Consider the following 22,427-nt stretch of genomic DNA (forward strand, 5'->3'; position numbering starts at 1 on the left):
GGATTTGAGGCTGAAGCCTTTGATACAGTGGAACACTTTCTTCCTTTAGGTTTTTGAGACACCCCCCTCCTCCTACCTTTACTAGATCTTCCTCCAGCTTGTTCACTCTAATAATTGGTATCTCTCAAGTTTCTGTCCTGGGTCCTTTTCTTTTCTCCCTCTAAACTGTATCACAGTACACGGATGATTCCAAAACCTAATCCAATCTCTAATCATATCTTGTCACCCCCTTCCATCCAAAGCCCTTTATAACCTTGCCCCCTCCTACCTTTTGGTTTTCCCCCTTTTACTCCCCACCATGTACTCTTTGATGCAATGATACTAGCCTCCTGTCTCTTCCAAGAAAAAGACACTCCATATCTTGCCTCCAGCCATTTTCTCTGGCTATCCTGAATGTTTGGAACATTCTGCCTCTTCTATTTCAAATATGACCTCACTAATTTCTATTAAATTGCTATTAAAATACAACCTTACAGGAACTTTTTTCAAACCCATCTTAATTCCAATTCTGTTTCTCTTTTAATTATTTCCTGTTTATCTTGCTTATAGCTTGTTTTACATGTGTATGTGTATGAATATACATTTATCTATGTATCTACATATATGTGCATGTATCTATATCTATCTATCCTTGTTTGTACATTTTCTCCTCCATTAGACTGTATGCTCCTTGAGAGTAGGGAATACCTTTATCTTTATTTAAAAAGTATTTTATTTTATTTAATTACTTAATTAAATATATATGTAATATAATATAAATCACAAATAATTATTTATTAAAAATAATTATTATTCTTGACTCAGAGTAGTCACTTAATGTTTATTAATTGATTAATTATTCTTTAACAAAGAGTAAAAATAATTTAGCAAATCTAATTTATCAACTGAGTTGGACAGTGTATAATATCTTTCACACCCATAGAGTCCCACCTCTTTCAATTATTTTTCTAAGACCTTTTCTTGGTCATTATAATTACATATAAATTTGATATTTATTTCAGACTTTCAACCTGAAAGGTTTTAATTATATGATAAAATCTTACCAATTCAGATGAATTGAAGAAAGTTCAATTTAAATAGTTGATTTTAAAGTCTAAATATGAAAATACTTTGAAAGGGCATATTTTATTAATTTTAAGTAACCAATCTCTCAATCAAAAATTATTTAAGTTCTAGTATGTTCCAGGCACCATACTAAAAGTTGGGGGGGGTGAAAGGAAAAAAAAAAGAAAAGAGTTTAAATTCTCAAAAATTTTTTAAGGGTTTAAAGCTAACAAAATGTTACTTCATAGAGATTCTATCAGACCCATCTGATGAACAGACATGAATAATAGTCATCAGTAACTGGCACATTATTTAAATCAAAACATGTTCAGCTAAATCAGAATTTAAATATCCTTTAAAACAGTTTACTTAACTATTATAAATATAATTTCTTCTTTTAAGCAATTTTTAAAAAGTAAACTCTATTTTCACAGTCCTGTAGTAGACTTTAACCCAGAATTTATCTGAATGATCTTGAATTTCTGAAACAGTTCTGAAATGAACTTTTGCTATAACTTTTCCTTGTAAATAACTATTTAGCTAAATTATATACAAGAACATTCATTACCTGTTTTTCTGCCAGTGATGATGAGATTTCCCCCATAATCAGCTAGATGTAAGCTTTGCAGGTCTGTTTTCTAAACTGTCCTACCCCAAATCAGATGCATTATTTTCTTCCTGATCTCTTACAGAATTTCTGGGAAAGTACTTTCATACAGGGACAAATTACTTATTTCATCTGGTGTTTGGGAGTTCTTTAAATTGTCCTTCCCTCCTCCACCCCAACAAATTACACCTTCTCCAAGAAGTGGCTTAATTCTGGGATCTGCATGTCCTGTTATTTATCTTTTCAGAGAGACAGAAGTGCCATTGTTGATAGTAACAAATGGACTCAAACCATCCCGGTTGTCCTTGCAGATAGCCTGGGTAGGTATAGCAATTGGGCTAGAATTCTAGTCCCTTCACCCTCTATCCCGACCCTGGTCTCTTTTGAACTTTAGACTGGAACTTATAGGAACTGTTAAATTCAGACCATCTTAGTTGAAGACAGAAAGACTTTTTTTTCCTACCTTAGAATGGAGGTTGGGAGAGAAATGGAAATGGGTATAAAAACATAAATCTGTCTCTATTGTTTGACTTCATAAAATAGACTATGATTGCCAAAGTGTCTCCTAATTCTAAAATCTCTAAATCCTATGACATATAGGTACATAGTCTTTATCTTGAGTCAACAAAAAGCAAGGCTGAGATAACTGGTCAGGTACATTTGATATAAATTCTAGAACATGGATACAAATATATTTCTATTTAAAATTAAAACTTTTTTTTATTACTTTTTCAACACTATCAGAAGAGCCTATTAGATGCCCACCTGTTTCTTGTTATTGATGGGACTATCTAAAATTGAACATAATTTTCCTCACTTTCATTTGAAACTAGAGAAACAGGCAGGTTACAGTGGAAGGAGCAGGGAACTCACATAGATTTGAGTTCAAATCTTCACTACTCTTTAATATTTATGTGACTATGGACAATAATAATAATAGTAGCAGTTAGTTGCACTTTGTTTTCCAAATATTATTTTACTTGATCCTCACAATAACTCTTGGAAGTAATTACAACTACAATCTCCATTTTGCAGATTAGGAAAATGTGGCAGACAGATATTAAATATCTTGTCCAGGACTACCCAATTAGTCATTGTGTGAGACTGGATTTAAAATAAGCCTTTTGATTCCAAGCCCATCATTCCATCCACTGTACCATCTATTAGCTAATTTAGTAATCTACACTTTCTGGCTCTCAGTTCTTTAAGGGTCAAATAAAAAGTTTGGAGCAAAGACCTTTCAGTGAGATAGATGGGAAATGGGTGCTCATCTCTTTTCTGTATCTTTCTTGTGTGCTTCTTATGCTCCCTTGTATTTTTCCCCCTTTAGCAAATACTTCCTCTAATTCTTCAGCAGGTGCTTCTAGTTTCTCAAAGGTTATATTAGTGTTACATAAGCAATGGCAGATCTTATCAATGTGGAAAGGTTTTCTATTTGAGGGTAATAACAGACTCTGTCATGTAAATGTTAATTTTGGCTAATTTTGGAAGATAATCTTTATCAGATTACGTACAAAGTAATAAACTGTTAACTAGGCTTTAAAGGATTGTTATATAAGTCTATGGAGAATATGATCTTATGGATAAAATAACAGAACCTGGAAGTAATTCAAAGTTTTGAAGTAAGTTTTTATCTCACAACCATCCACAGGATTGAGGATTGCATACTTCTTAAGGGTACAGACCATGGTTTATCCAAATTTTCTATTATAAGTCTCAAAAAATGCTTTGCATATGATAGATACTTCATAAACAAATTGCTAAGTAGCTAATAACTGCCCTGACTGAATTAAGATAATTGTTTTTTTTTTAAAGGATAGGATGCTTTATTTTTAAAAAATTGTGTTTGAATATGTATGTATTTACATATTACATTAATGGTGGAAATTAGAAAAATTAATAGGTAGAAAATTAAGGAATCAATTATTTTTCTGATAATTGAGGGTTAATCAATCCAGTGATGAATTTTTATACTATTACTGATAGAAATATCAGTTTGGACTTGTTTTCTTTTCCATTGATTTTCACTGTTCTTTTAATTTATGCTATTTGGTCCCATAAAGTTTTTAAAAATACATTTATATTCTGAAATGTTATTTGCTCTGCAAAGAGGTTTAGCAAAGAGCTAGCTAACATTTTGATTCTTTAATGAGAAAACTGTGAACAGTGCTTCCCTTTAGCTGTGATTTCTTTTTATCTTCTACTTTGATTCACAATGATATTAATTTCTTCTAGTAGTTTATCAATTCAGTGGTCATCGGAGAGTTTTCTATCTAGATTATCAACAGGTAAACTGTAGATAAACTGAAAGCTATTTTTACCTTCTGTTTTCTTTTTTGCTCTTGCATTATTTCCAATTGAGAAGGGGAAAGGGTTGGCTTACTTCGAAGAGCCATTTTATATTTTTCTTTAATTATGATTTGCCATGTCCAGTTACCAACTTGATAGGCTTAAATTCTTCTATATTCAGTGAGTTTTATATATAGAAAAATACATTCTGCCAACCTTCCTCCAGGATTATACTGAAAACTTTTATAGCTTTCTAGAATATACCAGGATTTTTTTGGTTTGTTCCATTATTCCATTTTTCAACAATTTAGGGCTACTTCTATGTTATGAAAAGGCATTTGACAGGGCCTGTCTTTTCTGTGGGCTAGAGATGAGAATTTAATTTTAGAAGACAATGATATTTACTTATTTTTTTTTCTCATCATGCCTTTAATCATTGAGATCAGTGAATGACCTTGATTCTTCTTGATTTTAATTATATTAATGATAATATGATAACTAAAATAGTGCTTTATGGTTTGTCAACTACTTTACATTTTCATTTTATTTTCATAACAAACTTGGGAAAAAGGTTCTATTTTTATGCCCATTTTTATAGATGAGGAAACTAAAGCAAATTGAATTTAATAGGATTCTATAGAATAAATAGAATACTCAGAAAAGTAAGTACTCATAACATCTTTAAGCTTATATAAACAAATTATATTCCTGTATAGACCAGATGAGAAATTTAAAAAAAGATTTATTCTTTTTTTATTCAAGGAGTTGCATTGGAACAATGAAAATCCATTTAAAATTTATTGATGCCTGTTCTTTTTATGTCATTGTTATTTGTGAAATTCCTCCCCTTTTAACTCCCCTTACTGTAAGTTAAAAAAGTTTTTCCTACCATCCTAGAAAAATATGATAAAACCAATCAATACATAGATCTTATCTAACAGTATATATAATATCCTATATCTGTTACAAAGGTGGGATTTGAAAGTTAAGTTTTTGAGGAAGCTAGAGCAGCCAAGAGTTGGAGACAGACAGAGAGCCTTGTGATCACAATTTGGAAGCAGAACATGAGAGACAAAGAAAAGGGGATGAGTGTCAATGATGAGGAATAGCAAGATGGTCAGTGTTGCTGGGTCTTAGAGCAGGGAATAAAGTATGAGAAGATTGGGAAGGTATAAGAGCTACTACGGTTGTGAAGGAAATCAATGGAGTTTAATGAGTAAAGAAGTGACCTGGTCAGATTTGGGATTTAGAAAAATCTCTTGGGTAACTCCACAGCATAGAGTGGAGAAAGGAGAGCAACCGGGAGGATATTGAAACAGTGACTCACATTTGTATAACTTTTTATAGTTTAGAAGCCATTTACATCTGTTATTTCATTTGATTTTTCACAATGATTTAAGATAAGTAGTGGAGGGGCAGCTAGGTGGTGCAGTGGATAGGGCACCAGCCCTGAATTCAGGAGGACCTGAGTTCAAATGTGGTCTCAGACACTTAACGTGTCCTAGCTGTGTGACCCTGAGCAAGTCATTTAACCCCAGCCTGGGGGGGGAGGGGAGAATACTTGTTATAAAAAAGATAAGTAGTGGAAATGTTGTTTTTACTATTTTGTAGATAAGGAATTTTATACCCCGAGGGGTTAAATGATTTGACACAGCTGAATTCAATTTGAATCAACTTTCTGCTACATAACCTTTTTCTTTGTAAATTATAGCTTTTTATTTTCAAAATATATACATGGATAATTTTCGACATTCACCCCTACAAAACCCTGTGTTCTATTTTTTTCCCCTCCTTTCCCCCCACCTCCCAGTCAGCAAGTGATCCAATATATGTTAAATGTATGCAATTCTTCTATACTACTATACATTTGTCTAAATGTACTAGTCCTTGAAGGTGTTTAAATTCTACTTGAGGAGCTCATAATCCACTAGCCCAAAGCAGGGAAATGAATAACACAAGAGTGATAGGGCAATGTCTTTAAGGAAACAGATAAGAAATACTGATTTGAGGGAAAGATGGATAGGAGAGAATATCAAGTGGAAATTACAAAAACTCTTGGAAGGCTATTGTCATGGTGCAAGTGCATGTAAATCAATCTTTACAGGGACAACAAGTAGTTCTGGGAGATAGAGTGCTGAGGCCTGAGTCTAAAAGACATGAGTTCAGATTTGACCTTGCACATATTCACATTCAAGCACTGCCTGCTTCAGTTTCCTTGATCGCAAAATAAGATAATAATAACCTTTATCTCACAAAGTTGTGGCGATCAAATGAAATATATATTTTTTAAAAAAAACATTTAACCTGGCACATCAGGCACTTAATAAATGCTGTTTCCTCCCTATTCTAGGTTGAAAATAGTGGCAAAAAAAAAGAGGAAAAAATGAGATGTTTTGGAAGTGAAATTGACAGCACAGAATTGGTAGGGATAAAGATTGGATGTGTGACTTTATTAGTACAGAGAATTTCCAAATGATGAAGTTCACTCTGTCAATGCACTCTGGGCACTTGCAATTTGTTGTCTTAGAGAGCTGATTAGGCCACTGAAGGCCTTTGTGGTTTCTTCAGGGTCTCTCAGATAGCACATATCAGGTAAAATTTGAACTCAGATTTTCCTGATTCTGAGGTCAGTTCTCTAGATATCATAAACCACTGGCTTTCAGAGTGACTAGAGTTGAGAGGTGAAGGAGTAGGAAGAATCAAGGATAACTTCCAAATTACAAAAATGGGTTAAAGGGTGACTGATAGAGCCCATGACAAAAAGGGTGATGGAACAAAGAGGGACAGATTTAGAGGGAAGATGACAAGCTAATTTCTGGACATGTTAAGTATGAGGTACAGATGTAACATTCAAGCATAGAAATCCTGTATACAGAAATAATGTCTATAGCTAAGAAGAAGGGTTTTGGCTAAAGACATGTTTAGGACAGTTAGGTGACTCAGTGGATAGAGAGGGAGCCTGGGTAAAGAAGATCTGAGCCCAAATTTGGCATCAAACATGAATTATATAATCTTGGGTAAGTCACAACCTCTGTTTGCCTCAGTTTCCTTAACTGTAAAATTAAGATCAGAATAATATTTATCTCTTAAAGATGTTGTAAGGATCAAATGAGATAATAGGGGAAATGCTTACCATGGTGCCTGATTGGTAGGAAGCACAATATAAATGCTAGTTTCTCATGATGAGGAGGATATTTAGAACTCATCTGCATACTTTGACTCAGCAGTGCCATTACTGGGTCTGTATCCCAAGGAAATCATAAAAGAGGGAAAAGGAACCACCTGTGCAAAAATGTTTGAAGCAGCCCTTTTTGTGGTAGCAAAGAATGAGAAAAAGAGCAGATGCCCATCATTTGGGGGAATGGCTGAACAAGTTTTGGTATAATAATGGAATATTATTATTCTATAAAAATGATGAACAAGCTGATTATAGAAAGGCCTGGAAAGATATGAACTGATGCTGAGAGAAATAAGCAGAACCAGGAAAACATTATACACAGCAATAGCAAGAATGTGCAATAATCAACTATGAAAGACTTGGTTCTTCTCAGTAGTTCAGTGATCCAAAGGAATCCCAAAAGACTTTGGACAGAAAATGCCATCTGCTTCCAGAAAAATAACTAAGGGGACTGAATGTAAATCAGTACATGCTATGTTCACTGTTTTTTTCTGTATTTTTAATCTCTCATAATTTTTCCCGTTTACTCTGATTTTTCTTTCCCAACATAATTCCTAAAACAATGTGTATGCATTAAAAAAAATAAACTTAAAAAAAACTCATCTCCATAGTTGTAGAAGTTAAAAGCCATGGAGTTGAATGAGTCTGTCAAAATACAAGAGAAGAACAAGGGCGAATCTTTGAGGAAGACTCCTGTTAAAGGATTAGGATGAGGGTGGGGAATAAGGGAAATGAGACAGAGGAGAGGTTAGAGGTAGTAGAACAAGAAGAAATGGCTTGAAACCAAGGGAAGAGAAAGTCTGAAGAAAGGGGAACCATTGATCTTATCAAAAGTTTCAGAGAGTTCAAGAAAGTTGAAAAAGGACCTTTGGATTTAGCCATTGGTGGCCTTTAAGAGTTTAGCACGGGAAGGAAGTTCAGTTCTTAATTCAGGATCCAATTGGTGATTAACATGTGATGTTTTTGTCTCTTCTTTTTCTTCAGAATTGAATGCTAAAGGTGTTATCCTGAGAGCATTTGAACGGTTTCATTTAAAAACCTGCATTAAGTTTAAACGATGGAAAGGGGAAGACAACTATATTTTTCTTTACAGAGGAGAAGGGTAAGAGAAAGATCTTACATTCTTAGAGTTTCCTGAAAATAGAGAGCATGTTGTAAATTGAAGCTATTAACCTCAGGTCCTGATCTTTATGTGGTTCAGATATTTGGCTTGTGGCTGAAAAGTGACTCTAAGAGACAAAAAGGAGGTGGTAGCCCAAGTCTTCTTAAAAAAAAGAAAAGAAAAACTAGAACTGAGGATTATTATATACTTATCCTCAATACTTTTAGCCCATTATCACATACTTGCTAAGTAGTCATTAGCCTCTTCTTGAAGACCTTCAATGAGGGACAATCCTCCATTTCAGAAGACTAGGCAGCTTATTGAATTTTTGGATATCAAGCTTAAATTTGCTTTTTTTTCATCTTCCCCTAATTATTTTCAATGATACATTCTGATGTACTTTTCTTCTCCACGACAGCCTTTTAAATAGTTTTACACAGCTTTCATGTTCCCCCCTGAGCTTTCTATTCTCCAGGTTAAATCTTTCCATTTCCTGATATGAAATAGACTCAATGAATGTCACCATGATGAGAATTAGATAAGGAGTATCTAAATGAAATTAGATTTAATTGGCAGGTTGGGGTACAGGGAGTCAAATAGAACTCCCCTGCAACCCTTTTGGATTCGGCGCAAGAATACAGAGTTATGAGGTCTAGTAGCGGCGCAAGAGTCTTCTGTAAAGGAATTTACAGACCCGAAAACCTAGATTGATAAAAGAGGTTTATTGTGGGTTTGGAAGTAAAGTTTAGTTAGTAAAGTTGAGGGTAGAGATAAGAGGGCACCAGAGCTACAGGTCTGGTGGGCAGACATAGCCGGCGTAAGGATGCCATGTTTGGGATCTCTGCAAAGAGTGGACTCCAGTTTTGCCCCTTTTATAATAGGAGGCTTTTGGCAATCTGAAGGGGCTCGTGGGTTGAGTCCCAGGTTGGCCTCTGGCTTGGGCTTCAGCCAGGGTTAGAATTTGAATAGAATTCAATGGGTTTTAGATAAGGAGGAAGCTGTTTGTGCTTGGGGTAAGGTTTGGGAAACCTGAGCAGATCATTAGAATGGGGGCTGGGACAGTCCAAGTTGGCTCAGATCTGATGGGTGCTGGGGAGCCCGGATATCTCCCATTGGAATTCAAAAGGGTGTCCTTGACCAGGACCTGTGAATCAAAGATCAGGCATGGGGGCCAGGAATCAGAAAAGAATTCCAAAAGGACTATAACCCATATCAACCAGTCTGGTTAACTGAATTCTCCAGAACCTTGTGCCTCTCTGGTTGCAGTCCAAGATCTTACATACTTTTTTCTTTTCTGTATCATACTTACAAAAGTAAGTCAACAAATCAACATCAACAAGTCAAATTGTTGTATAGTCCACTCAAATCCTCAATATTTTTTAGACAACTCCTGTCAAACCTCCTAATTCTTTACTTTTGAAGTTGAATTTTTTTTTAACTCAAATACAAAACTTCACATTTACACAATCAAATTTAGTCTTATTAGATTAACTCTAATATTCTGGTCTGGAAAGATTCTTTTGGATCCTGTTCAAGTGGCTTAGCTATCTCTCTGATTTTTTTTTTTTTGTTATCAGCAAATTTGCTGATCATGCCAACTTTACCTATATTTAAGGTAAAGATAAAAATATCAAACAACTAAGGAGCAATCCTCAGGACACTCCACTAGAGACTTCCTACCAAGCTGACACCACCATTAATAACTATTCTTTGCATCTGATCTTTCAACTTGTTCTGAGTTTAACAGTATTATGATCAGTTCATATCTATATTTGTCACAAGACAGTATTTTAATAAATAATTTCTTAAAATCTAGAGAACTCAACCCTTGTTTGCTTTATAGAGTTACTTTAATCCATTAATTTAATAAATAGCTATCAATTGTTTATAATGGACAAGATCCTAAGCTAGGAACTTCCAGAAGTATTCATCATTTCTTACTTGTAACTTAATATTCTGTATTTAACAAAAACAAAACAAAAACAAATCAAGCATTTCTTATACAAAGTAGAATACAAAAGAGAACTTTATATGAAGCTATTAATTTATATTTCATACCTCTTGCTTTTCTAAAGTATGTAAATTATATACTTTACATTTAACACTTTCCTGTTTGCCTATGCTTTCTTCTGTATATCCTTCTATTCTCTGTGCACTTTATCTGTGCCTTCTTCAGACCCGAATCTATAATTTTTCTGTCAGTGGGTGATATGGGAAGGTTTCATGCATGATTCTTGAAATACAATGTCTAGGCTTTCTTTTTTCTGATCATAGTTTTCTGGGAATTCAGTGATTCTTAAATTTTCTCTTTCTATTTTTAATAATCTTTTGATTTTGTTCTATTATTTCTTGCTGCTTCATGAAGTCACTGATTTCTGTTTTGGTGTATTCTAATATTTAGGAAGTCTTTTTTATGTGAGTAGTTTACTACTTTCTCTTTTAAGTTATGTATTCTTCTAATTGGTTCCTTCAGAGATTTCATCTCTTTTTCACCTCTTGCTTATTTTTTCCGGATATTCATGTAGGCAAAATTTTTCCTCTGAACCCCTTGTAGTTGTTATGGAGCTTATAATGCAGATTTTGGGGCTAATTCTAGATCTATAATTTTTTTAAACTATTCTGTGTTCTTTTATTTTCTCATTTCTCTAACCTGAGATCCTACAAATTGGGTTTGTGCCAGGGCCATGATCTACCTCCAGCTCTGTTTTTGGTGGATGGTTTACTCTGCCTGCTTTTTATTTGTTTCACTTGGGTTCCTGTCCTGACCTCTACCTCCAGGCAGTGTCTTTAATAATATACACACAACAGAGAATAGATTTTAGGTTCTCCTTTATCTTTTAGGTGTTGAATGCTGGATTTTCATGGTTTTCTTTGGAAACTTCAGAATACTAGGAACTTTGGAACCTGGGCACCTGGCTTGACCCATTCTGAATGCTAAAAATACCACCTTCATTACTGCCATTTACTTCCAGGATTTATACATAGAATTTCAACTTGTTTTTGGGCTTTCTCATGGGAGCCCTCTGCTCTTTCTCCTTTCATCCCTAAAGCCATACTGGCTATAATCCTCTCTGACTCATCACTGATTATATTGCAAATGCATCTTTGAACTCCTATTTGTTATTGCTTAATCATGCTAAATAACTACATCTCTAAGTTTCATCTCTAGAAATGTTTGTAGCCTTTGAATTTAATGTCAGTCAATACAAATGCCAAAGTGTCTTATTATTACTTTGTGCCTTCAATAGACATTTATGCCTTACAAATAGACATTATCCATAGAATCCAACTATGACAAAATCACAACAGTTGAATATGAATTCCATGCTCCGATATTCTGGCATGAGCAATTCCATTCAAAATGTCTTTTTTTATTAATTGAATTTCCTCCTCTTTCTTCTTCAGCTTTCAATTATTCAGCTGTTAATAATTGTTCATGAATCATTGAGGCTATTCATTGCTTCAGTTTCTTTTTCTTTCCACCTTCCTTTACTACTTCATTGTTTATCACTTTCTTCAGTACTGTAAGTACTTATAAGTACTCCAGGAGTGGAGGTGAAACTGGAATCTATCAGTTCTGTTATTGATTACCCTTTCTGTCTGGCATAGGTTGGGGTGGGGAGCAATTTAAAAGTACTAATTGAAGAAGCTTATAGATAGATCTTGGGAGAGAACCTGGGCTACAATGCCAATCATCTTACCATTTTGTCCCTTGTTTTTAGGTGCTTTTCTCTAGTAGGAAATGAACATTTTGGCAGACAAGAAATTTCCATTGGATACTTATGTGACAAGATAGGTATAGTTCAACATGAGCTCTTCCACATCCTGGGATTTGTGCATGAGCAGTCCCGTCCAGATCGAAATGACTATGTCACAATAAGAGAGGACAACATTTTGCCAGGTATGATTTCATTGCTTGTTTTCCATTTTGTAAAAGAGAGTTTAGGAGGGGATATCTCCTTTGAATCATTAGTGGATAAACAAGTTTTATCAAACACTTATTTTGTACCAAACCCTAGCAAAACAGAGAAAAAAAATATGACACCTGTTCATTCAGACTTTGCATTCTAATGATATAGACAACTTGCAAACAACTATTTACATATAAGATATATACAATGTAAATGGAAACTACCCTTAGAGAGAAGGAAAGGCCAATTATAGAAGGTCAGACCAGCTGAGTCTTGAAGGTAGTCATGGAAGCCAAGGAGCTGAGATAAGGAGGGTGAGCATTCCAGGAATGGAGGATAGCCAGTGAAAAATGGATTAGGAGATGGCACATTATGTTCAAAAAAATAACAAGAAGACCATTGGCACTGGATCATCCAGGATCTGGAGGAGAAAAAATAAGAAGATTCTTAAAGGTAGGGAGAGAACAGCTAATCAAGAACACAATTTCATAATCTGATCCTGAGGTAATAGGAAGTTGAATAAATAGATATGGGAATCATTTATTTTGAGATGATTACTGAGCCATGTGAGCTGATGAGATCAACAAACAAGATAGTCTTGAGGAAGAAAAGAGAGGGACAATTAAGGCCTCTGGAAGACATTTCCTATCAGCGATCATTATTTTCATGTTAGTCCAGCAAGGAGACTAAGAAGGAGCTATCAGTCAGACAGGAAGAGAACTGAGAAAGCAGAGACATGAAATCTCAGAGAAAAGAGCAAAAAGAAGAGCATGATCAACAGTATCAAAGTCTTTGAAGCATGAGAGTTGAGAAAAAAGTTATTAGATTTGGCAATTAAGATTAATTTGGCAATTAATTTTGGAGGAAACAATTTTAATTGAATTATGAATTCAAATGCTAGACTATTTGAATGGAGAATTGAGAAAAGAAAGTGAGAAGAAAGGAAATAGAGACAGAACTTATAAAAATTTAACAATTAAAAGAGAGATGTAGGAGTTAATGAGGATGGTAGGTTCAAGACAGGAAGTAATATAAATATTTTTAGGTAGCTAGGAAGTAAAATTCAACTGGGAAAAAAAGTCACTGAAAAAGTGAAAGTTCAGAAGGAAATCAGCTGTATATAGAGAGGAGGAAACTCAATATGAAAGTTTTTAATAGATTCGTTTAATGTTACATATCCAACTAGTCAGTGACAAAGCCAGATTAGAAAACAATTATGTCACTTAACATAATGTTTAGTATAACATATTTGGAATATAATTATTATATATGATGTAATTATATAATTTGTTACATGTATAACAACAGATTTGGAATATAATTATTATATATGATGTAATTATATAATATAATTTGTTACATGTATAACACACATGTTATATCTGTATAATATGTTATACATATATGTATGTATACAGGTATAAATATTAATTATGTCAATAATGTAATGAGTATACACTATGTGGCAGGGTTCTTATCTTTATTACCCAGTTTGCCTGGCAACTGTTCCAATGAGAGACAGAGAACAAGGACAAAGATTTTAAATGATCTGCTCAGTGAGGGCAGACATTAAGGTGGAGGCTGGTGACTTCAGGTTTGCTTTTTTTTTGGTGTAAGCTTTCCCACACATCCTCTGTGATGTGGCTGTTACAGGAGTTCTGAATACTACGATGTTTTCATATAAAGATTTTAAAAGCTGAATCAAAAATTAATTTAAAAAAATCTCACATCACATTATAACTTGAAATAGAAAAAATACTTTTTAGACTATTTAATAATATGAATAATATGATTCATCTCCAAATCTGGGTAATTTTAAATGTATTTGTATGCTACTAAAGTCTTACTTCAATGTTTCTTAGTGATGTAGTAATCACTCTCAGTTCTTGAGGGCTGCTTATATTCCACCATATTCATAAATTGTTCAATCATTTTCCAATTGATGGGCATTCCATCAATTTCCAACTCTTTGTCACCATAAAAAGAATTGCTATGAATATTTTTGAATATAAAGGATATTTTTCTTTTTCTTGATTTCTTTGGGATACATTTACAGTGGTGATATTGCTGAGTCAAAGGCTATACATACTGTTATAGCTCTTTGAGTATAATTCTAAATTGTTCTACAGAATGGTGGGATCAGTTTACAATTCCACCAACAATGTATCAGTACACCTCTCTTTCACATTCTCTTCTATCATGTTAATTAATCTCATAGGTGTTAAGTGATACATTCAGTTTTTAAATTTGTATTACTCTAGTTAACTGTGATTTAGAGTGTTTTTTTTCACATTATTGATAGCTTTGATTTGTTCATTGAAAAAGGCCTGTTTTTATCCTTTGACCATTTATCAATTGGCTCTTATTTTTTTTTTAAATAAAATTGATCCCAGTTTTCTATATATTTGAGATATAAAACTTTTATCTGAGAAGCTTACTATAAATTCTTTTTTTTTTAAGTTTCCTGATTTCCTTCTAATTTTGTCTGCATCATTTTTATTTAAACTAATATTTGTTAACTTAATACAATTAAAATTATGCATTTCATCTTCCATAATCCTATCTATCTCTTTTTTTGGTCATCAAATCTTTCCTTATTTCTATTATTCATACATCTGATGGATAATTTTATTAATTCTTTTATAATTTGCCTATCATAGCACTCTTTATGTCTAAATCATGCAAAATTTTAACTTATTTGGATATATGGAATAAGATTTTGGTTAATGCCTAGTTTTTGCTAGACTGATTTCCCATTTTCATAGCATTTTCCTCCAAATGATGAATTTATGATTCTAAAACTTGGATTTAAAAAAATAAAATATTGAATAAATATGTTCATTTACTTCAGTATATTGTGTACCTAATCTATTCCACTGATCAATACTCTATTTCTTAGCCAGGATTAATGATCACTGCTTTGCCACATAATTAGAAATCTGATACTACTAGGCTACTTTCCTTCACATTTTTCATTAATTCTTTTTATATCCTTGACCTTTTGTCTTCTAGATTAATTTTGTTATTATTTTTTCTAGATATATAAAATAATTATTTAGTATTTGGATGATATGGCTTTGAATAAGTAAATTATTTACATAGAAATGTCATTTTTATTATATTGCTTTAGTCTATTCATGAGCAGTTAATAATTTTCTAGATTTATCTTTATTACATTAAAATGTCTCTACCCTTAAGAAATTTATATTCTAATCTATGCTTCCAAGGTCATTCATTAAATGTAGTTTTTACTACACTTTGGTCTGGAAAAAATGCATTAGCATTTCTGCATTTTTGTATGTTTGTGAAATTTTTTTATACTTTAATACAAAATTCACAAATTTTTTGAAATTGAGAAAAAGAGATACCCTATTTTATTCCCACTCAACATTCTTCAGAGTTCCATGATATATATCTTTTCTAAAATCTAAATCTAAAATCTATTTATCTATTTAACTTTTTTCTTATTTATTTTAGATTTTTCTAGTTCTGAAAGGGAAAAGTCAGTTTTCCACTAGTATAGTTTTATAATTTCTTCTGTAACTCGTTAAATTTTCAAGAATTTGGATGCTGTGCCATTAATTATTTATTTAGTACTTAATTATCAATAGTATCTGTAAACAAAATGTAATTTTCTTAATTCTTTTAATTAGGTCTATTTTTGTTTCTCTCACCCCCAAAACCACATTTTGACTTCCTGTTTTTTTACTTCAGTGGAAGTATTATAGATTTATAACTTTATCATAACTTTGTGTGTGTTTTCCAGTCAGTTCTGGTCTTTTCATCAGGAATGCCTGGAAGTTCCTTATTTCATTAAATACCCATTTTTCTCTTCTAGAATATTATACTTAGTTTGACTGGTTAGGTTATTCTATTTTTTTGAAAAAAAATTAATTCATAATTTCCCAATTACATGTAAAAATTAACATTCATTTTTTAAAAGTTCTGAGTTCTAATTTTTTCTTTCTCCCCTAGAGAAGGCAAGCAATTTCATATCAATTGTCCATGTGATGTCATGTAAAACTCTTTTATATATTAGCCATGTTACAAAAGAAAACAAACAAAAAGTCTTTAAAAATAGTTAAAAATAGTATACTTTCATCTTCATTTAGATTTTACCATTTCTTTCTTGGGACTTTAATACCATTTTCCATCTTAAGTCCTTTGAAATTATCTTGGCTTATTGCATAGCTGAAAATAGCTGTCATTCATATTCATTATTGTACAATATTACAGTTATTGTGTATAATACTTTACTTGATATCAGTTTATGTCTTCCCAGGTTTTTCAGAACGACTTGAAATATCTTAAAACAATTACATTTTAAGAAAGTATATATAATAATAGAGGACATTATATTCATGACTTCCAATCTTATTTTTGTTTCCTTGTAGTTTATTCTTTTGTTCTCTGATGTTCACTTTTTACTTTATTCCCGATACCCTTTCATCCCTCCCACCTGTCACAAGCAGACTACAGTTAAGCAACCACAGGTACTCTTGTGTTCCTTGGAACTGTCATGGACTTTTAGACCTTGTGAATGGTGCCATATCGTATCCTCAGCATCCCCAAGGATCCTCTGTAATAGATGTTCAGTCTCCTTATCATTTCCAAGTGATGGCAATTTCTGGTATTATTGTTCTTGCTTTTGCCATCACTGCTGCTTCTTCCAAGGTCAACAGATGGTGTTGCTACAACACTGTGCTCCCAACAAATTCCTACTCCACAGATCTCTCCTTCTGACCCCCCATGATGTCCTGACCTTTTGATGTTTATGATGCTTCAATTGTTTAAAGGGGAATGTTGGGAGAGTTTGGCTAAAATGCTCCCTCACCTCTGTTATGTTGGCTCCATCTCAAGCTAGACAATTCTTGGGTAGAGTCTTGACAATGAGGGTGTGCAGTATCTGAGGTAGGGGTCACCAGGGAGTTACCCCCTCAGAAGTGAGTTTTCCATCTATAGCCACTTATGAAGATCATCTACCCAGATAGTTTGGCTTATAATTTATGGTGGTAGAAGGAGAAGCTAATGTGCTGAAACCATATTGCAGTACTGATGTAAATATATCTTTATAGATCATATTTCAGAAAGAGTTATTTCTCCTGACTTGCATTCTCCTACAGATCCTTTCATCACCTCTTTGTATCCAACCATTTTTTACCTCTCAATGATCTTAACTTTTCTGACAGGATTTTCTGGTATATTCTATTTTAATAATTCCCTTCCCACCTTTCATCATTATGTTCCAAGAGCTCGACTTCTGTTACCATTTCTTATTGCTACCTCTTTGCTTACTTCTAACCTATAATACTCTATGCCCAAGGGTTAGTGATTGAGCCTCTTACTGTTCTCAAATAATTCTCTAAGACCATAAGTTAGAACTAAGTTGTGGGTCTACACTGGTGGGAGGGGTCTCTTTACCGGGAGCCCCTTACAAAATCTGACATGAATATAAAAGAGAACTGTGAAAGAAACCATTATTCACAACTCTCTTGTATTTCCTATAAGGTAACCTAAGGTTCATAAACATTATACTTTTAAAATTTAATATTGTTCATACTTTTTATTTTATATATTTTCTCATATAATTTATTTTCTCATTTTTATTTTAGGCAAAGAGTCAAATTTCAATTATTATAGTGATAAGCTATTGGAATTCCTGAATGTTCCCTATGACTATATATCTCTGCTGCATTATCCCCAAGATGCCTTCCAAAAAGGATCAGAACCAACAATTGTAACAAGAAACCCTGACTTCATGGATATGATTGGACAACGAATAGATTTCAGTGATTTTGATGTTGAAAAACTGAATCGACGTTATAATTGCTGTAAATATCTTGGCCTCTAGGAACCTGGGCTATTCTTCTTGTATTGTGAGGAAAAGTTTCAGTCTAGTTGGTTCTTGCAATTAGAAAATTTATGTCATTTCAACATGGTGTTTTAGGGAAGAAGTCTGGGGCAGTGGGTTTGAAATCGGAAAACCAAGAACCAAGTTGTGGCTCTGCATTTTATTAGCTGTGCTAGTCACTTGTCTCAGTTTCCTCTGCCATCAAATAGAGAAAATATTTTTCCCATCCTCCTTACAGATTTAGAAGTGTGAGCTGTTATTGGGCCATGACTATTGGCATGAGCTTTAATTGGCTCCTCTTAGTAAGAAAATTGTTCCTGATGATGTAGCTCAATGCCCACTCTACAATTTATAGTCTTAGAACTCTTCCCTGGGGTATTGAGATGCTAAATGTTTTTGCCCAGAGTAACTCCCATTACACTTGAGATCAGTGATTGTAATTTTTCCCTTTCTTTGTGTTCTCAGTATTTAGCACAATGCCTGACATGTAGGAAGTGCTTTATAGCAATCAATACTAGTTGACTGACACAGGACCTGATCATATATATATTCCTGATTTGCAAACTAGCCTGCACTGACTCCCTGTGTGTAGCCCTATGTGGCTACAAGGAAGTCTCAATGGCATTTTTCTTCTAAATGGATTTTTCCTGATTGGAAACCTATGTGATCCTTTGTGGGGTATGGACTTACATTTGCCCTTGGAAATGTCAATTTGGCATCAGGATTTATTTTTCATACAGATTTCTGAAGGACTGCCTCAGAGCCAGGAATAGTTATATTTGGCATTTTGAAAACTGGGTTCTAACGGTACCTGGAAGACAATGAAATGCACAGATTCCTAAGGAGGAGAGTTAGAAGTAATTTCAGGAAGATAGAAGGAAGTAGACCTTGACTCAACATTTCCCTTAATAACATCTCCAATTCTGGCTGCTATGCCAATATGCTGAGTTCCTTTCTATTTTGTCTATGTGGGCTGATATTAGAGCTTCCCAGAACCCTCAACTCACTGTCCATGACTTGCTGGTTCCCACTTTCCCTTCAGTACCTTCTTTAATTTAATTACTTTAAAAACTAAAAATAGTTTACCTCTTGACTACAGACATTTAATAATTTTTGCTTTTTTCAGCTTCTTCCAAAACCTTTATGGACTCATGTGATTTTGAACTGGAAAATATCTGTGGCATGATTCAAAGCTCAGAGGATAATGGTGACTGGCAGAGGGTTTCACAGGTGTCTGGTGGGCCCGACACTGATCACTCATACTTGGGCAAGTGCAAAGGTAACTATTAGAAGTGGGACCAGCTGACTCTTACATACCTTTTCCCTTGCTTTCTTCAGCAAGCCTCTTAGCATTTACCTTTACCAACTTAGTCTTGCCCTAGGATTATGGATGCAAAGCTGTTAAGACCTCAGAGGTCATCCAATCCAAACTCCTCATTTTACAGATGAGGAAACTGGTATTCACAGAGTTTAAGTGACAAGCCCAGAGTCCCACAGGGAACCAGTGCCAGAGGCCTGTCTGGGACCCAGATCTCCTTGATTCCCAGTGTAGGAAGTTGTATTTCCTATACCAAGCTTATGCTCTAATGGCAGAGACTAAATGTTATTTAAATGCAGAATGGGGTCTTATTTCTAAGATCTATCAGTGTTATTAGATTTATCTAGTTTTAATTTTATAATAATCTTATTTGAGAATTTGACTTGCTACAGCAAATTAAAACGATTAAGGTCTTCTCCCTTATCTTCCTACAACTGCAACATCTCACTGAATGTAGACAGTGATAAGGTAGAAAAGACAGTGACTCTGGAATGGTAGGGCTCTAAGTTTGAATTCTTCCTGGGATTTTGATACCTATAAGTCATTTAAGCTCTTTGAATTTGTTTTCTCATTTGTAAAATGAAAGGGTTGGACTCAGTGGCGTGTCTCACTCCCTCCCCCTCCTCTCTGTCTCTGTCTCTCTTTGTTTCTGTCTCTGTCTCTCTGTCTCTGTCTCTCTCTGTCTCTGTCTCTCTCTCTCTCTCTCTCTCTCTCTCTCTCTCTCTGTCTCTCTCTGTCTCTCTGTCTCTCTCTCTCTGTCTCTCTCTCTCTGTCTCTCTCTCTCTCTCTCTCTCTCTCTCTCTCTCTCTCTCTCTCTCTCTCAAGCCCTCTTTATATTCAGGGCAAATCAGCTCTTAGAGCTACTTGTCTGCCTTTCCATGTAGGCTGGACGATTCTAAGCAATGGACACAATTTGAAGATAGAATTATCTGAGAAAGCATGGATGGTAGAGGAAATTTTTTCTTTGTGGTTCCATAGGGTATTTCATTGGACCTTTTAGAGCCAGAAAAGGAGAAATGATCACCATGAATCCTTTTTCCTAGGGAAAAGATGTGGCTCTCTGTGTGTGTTTGTGTGTGTGAGTGAAATTAAATTGTATGTTGTATTTTTCTTTGAAACTCTGATCTTCTCAGGTGACCAAAGATAGGGAAAACCTTTGATAGATGACTTCTCATTTATTTTAACGTTTGCACATTTTCCTTTGCAATTTGGTTTGGACTAAAGTCTTAAAACACCACATTGCTATTGCCACACTTAACATTTATGCTGTTGGTAACAAACATGTATAACCAGATGCTAAAATTTAGGGTTGCTGCACTAATTTGAATGGTCAGGTGATATACTCAGGGGATCTGAATGTATGTCCTTTGGTTGCTGAGACAATGTTCTTTCTATCGTAAGTTATAAGTGATCAGTACTTTATAAAAAGTAATTTATAATTGTACTTTATAAATAAATAAGTACTGTATAAATTTTCTGTCCAAGGACAGAGAACTTGGGATTTCCCAATCTTAATCTTCTCAGAGGTTAAGGGTAATTAGGAAAGACTATGACAAATGAAAGGACACATTGTTCTTGCATAAAGGGGGTTAGGATGATAGGAAGGTGAAAGATTAGAAAGGCAGAATGAAGCAAGTGTCAGAAATTAGGGTTGTTTTTTTTTCTTTTCCTTGTGTTTTGGGATTGTTATTACTTGAAATCAGAGATAATTTCTTAAAATTTTTTCCTTTGACAAATTTATCGTCTTTTCCATAAAGACTCCTAAAAGGCAGGGATCATATTTCATTAAATCTTAGTATTTATTTTGAACATAACTGGTGCTGAGCAAAAACTTGTGAAGCAATTCCTCAGTAACTAATTAAGAAGCAAATAACTCACTTTGACCACTCCATGACTTCCTGAGCCACAATTTACTCAGAAGATAATAGAATTATAGTGTTGGATATATTAGAGCAGAAATAAACTTTGACAACTTCTAACCCATATTTTACAGTTTTAAAAATCTGATTTTATTTTGTTAATGAGAAAAGTAAAGCTCAGAAACAAGAAATGATTCATGCATTTTGGACTCCTCTGGACTAGATGGTTCACTAGGGAAACTGAGCAGCTATTTCCCTGGGCATACTCCCTGGTAGTAATAATTCATAAAGATCCCACATCCTCTATCAGTTACATTTTTCCATTGGCATCTGAAATTGCAACTCAAGGAGGCAACATGGTATAAAAAGAAGCTTACCTGAAGCTAGAAGACCTAGATTCAAATTATATCTGTCTTTGGGAATTGTCTTAATCCTGCTGTGTCTTGTTTTTATCATATGTAAAATAAAGGGCCTGAACTAGAAGGTGTGTGTGATTTTCTAGCTGTGTAAGGTTTTTGGTGCCCTTTTTTCTTACTCCTTCAAATACATAGTTGCCTATGTATTTACTATGTAGATAGCACTTGACCTGGAGTCCTGGCCTCAGGTACCATTTATGTGGCATTGAGGAGGTTACTTAATTCTGTTTGACTCAGTTTCCTCTTTTGGAAAATGAGGATGTATAAAGTCCTTACCTCTGAGTTGCTGTGAAGACCAAGTCAGATAACTGTCAAGTTCTTAGCTCAGTACACAACTCATAGTAAGCATGATATTTTATTATTATTTTCATCATCATGATTGACTAGTCTGGCACAAGAATTCAGCAAGAGTGACAATCAGGGGAAACTATCAAAGACCTTTATTTTCTTTACTGTCACTATTTCTGTGATTCTTAGAATTGAGGTACATTTCCATTCTTGAGAGGTTGTTCAAATCCTTGCTTGAATTAGCCCTCGTATATGCAATTGTGGAAACTACTTATTAACTAGTATAGTAAGATATCCTCATTTGGTCTCCCTTCTTCCTTTCTTTTATTCCTGATATGTGTACCTTTAAGGGCATGTGCCCCAGAGTACCTCTTTTCCTACTGTGAGGGAAGCAGGAGGGATTCTGTACAAATTTTGAAAGATCTCCAACTTGAAATAAAATTTTCACTGTGAACATTCATGCTTCAGAAATCACCACCACACATTCTAAATTAGGACTTGATTTTGTTGTTGTTGTTGTTGAATTTCTAGACTTAAAGTTATAGAGATAATCATGTGAATTAA

At 34.1% G+C, this 22,427-nt stretch overlaps 1 protein-coding gene across 4 annotated transcripts in view; it reads left to right on the forward strand.

Annotated features, from left to right (window-relative positions):
• LOC141548468 (meprin A subunit beta-like) overlaps positions 1-22,427 on the forward strand; it is a 44,615-nt gene that overhangs the window by 5,445 nt on the left and 16,743 nt on the right. For all 4 annotated transcript variants that reach the window (XM_074277372.1, XM_074277392.1, XM_074277363.1 and 1 more), the window contains 5 exons: positions 1,899-1,971; positions 8,103-8,220; positions 11,943-12,121; positions 17,744-17,962; positions 19,109-19,261. In XM_074277372.1, coding sequence (XP_074133473.1) covers positions 1,899-1,971; positions 8,103-8,220; positions 11,943-12,121; positions 17,744-17,962; positions 19,109-19,261 — 742 coding nt within the window. The remainder of the gene's footprint in view (positions 1-1,898; positions 1,972-8,102; positions 8,221-11,942; positions 12,122-17,743; positions 17,963-19,108; positions 19,262-22,427) is intronic.

This window comes from Sminthopsis crassicaudata, chromosome 1, assembly GCF_048593235.1.
Source record: "Sminthopsis crassicaudata isolate SCR6 chromosome 1, ASM4859323v1, whole genome shotgun sequence".
Classification (NCBI taxonomy): Eukaryota; Metazoa; Chordata; class Mammalia; order Dasyuromorphia; family Dasyuridae; genus Sminthopsis; species Sminthopsis crassicaudata.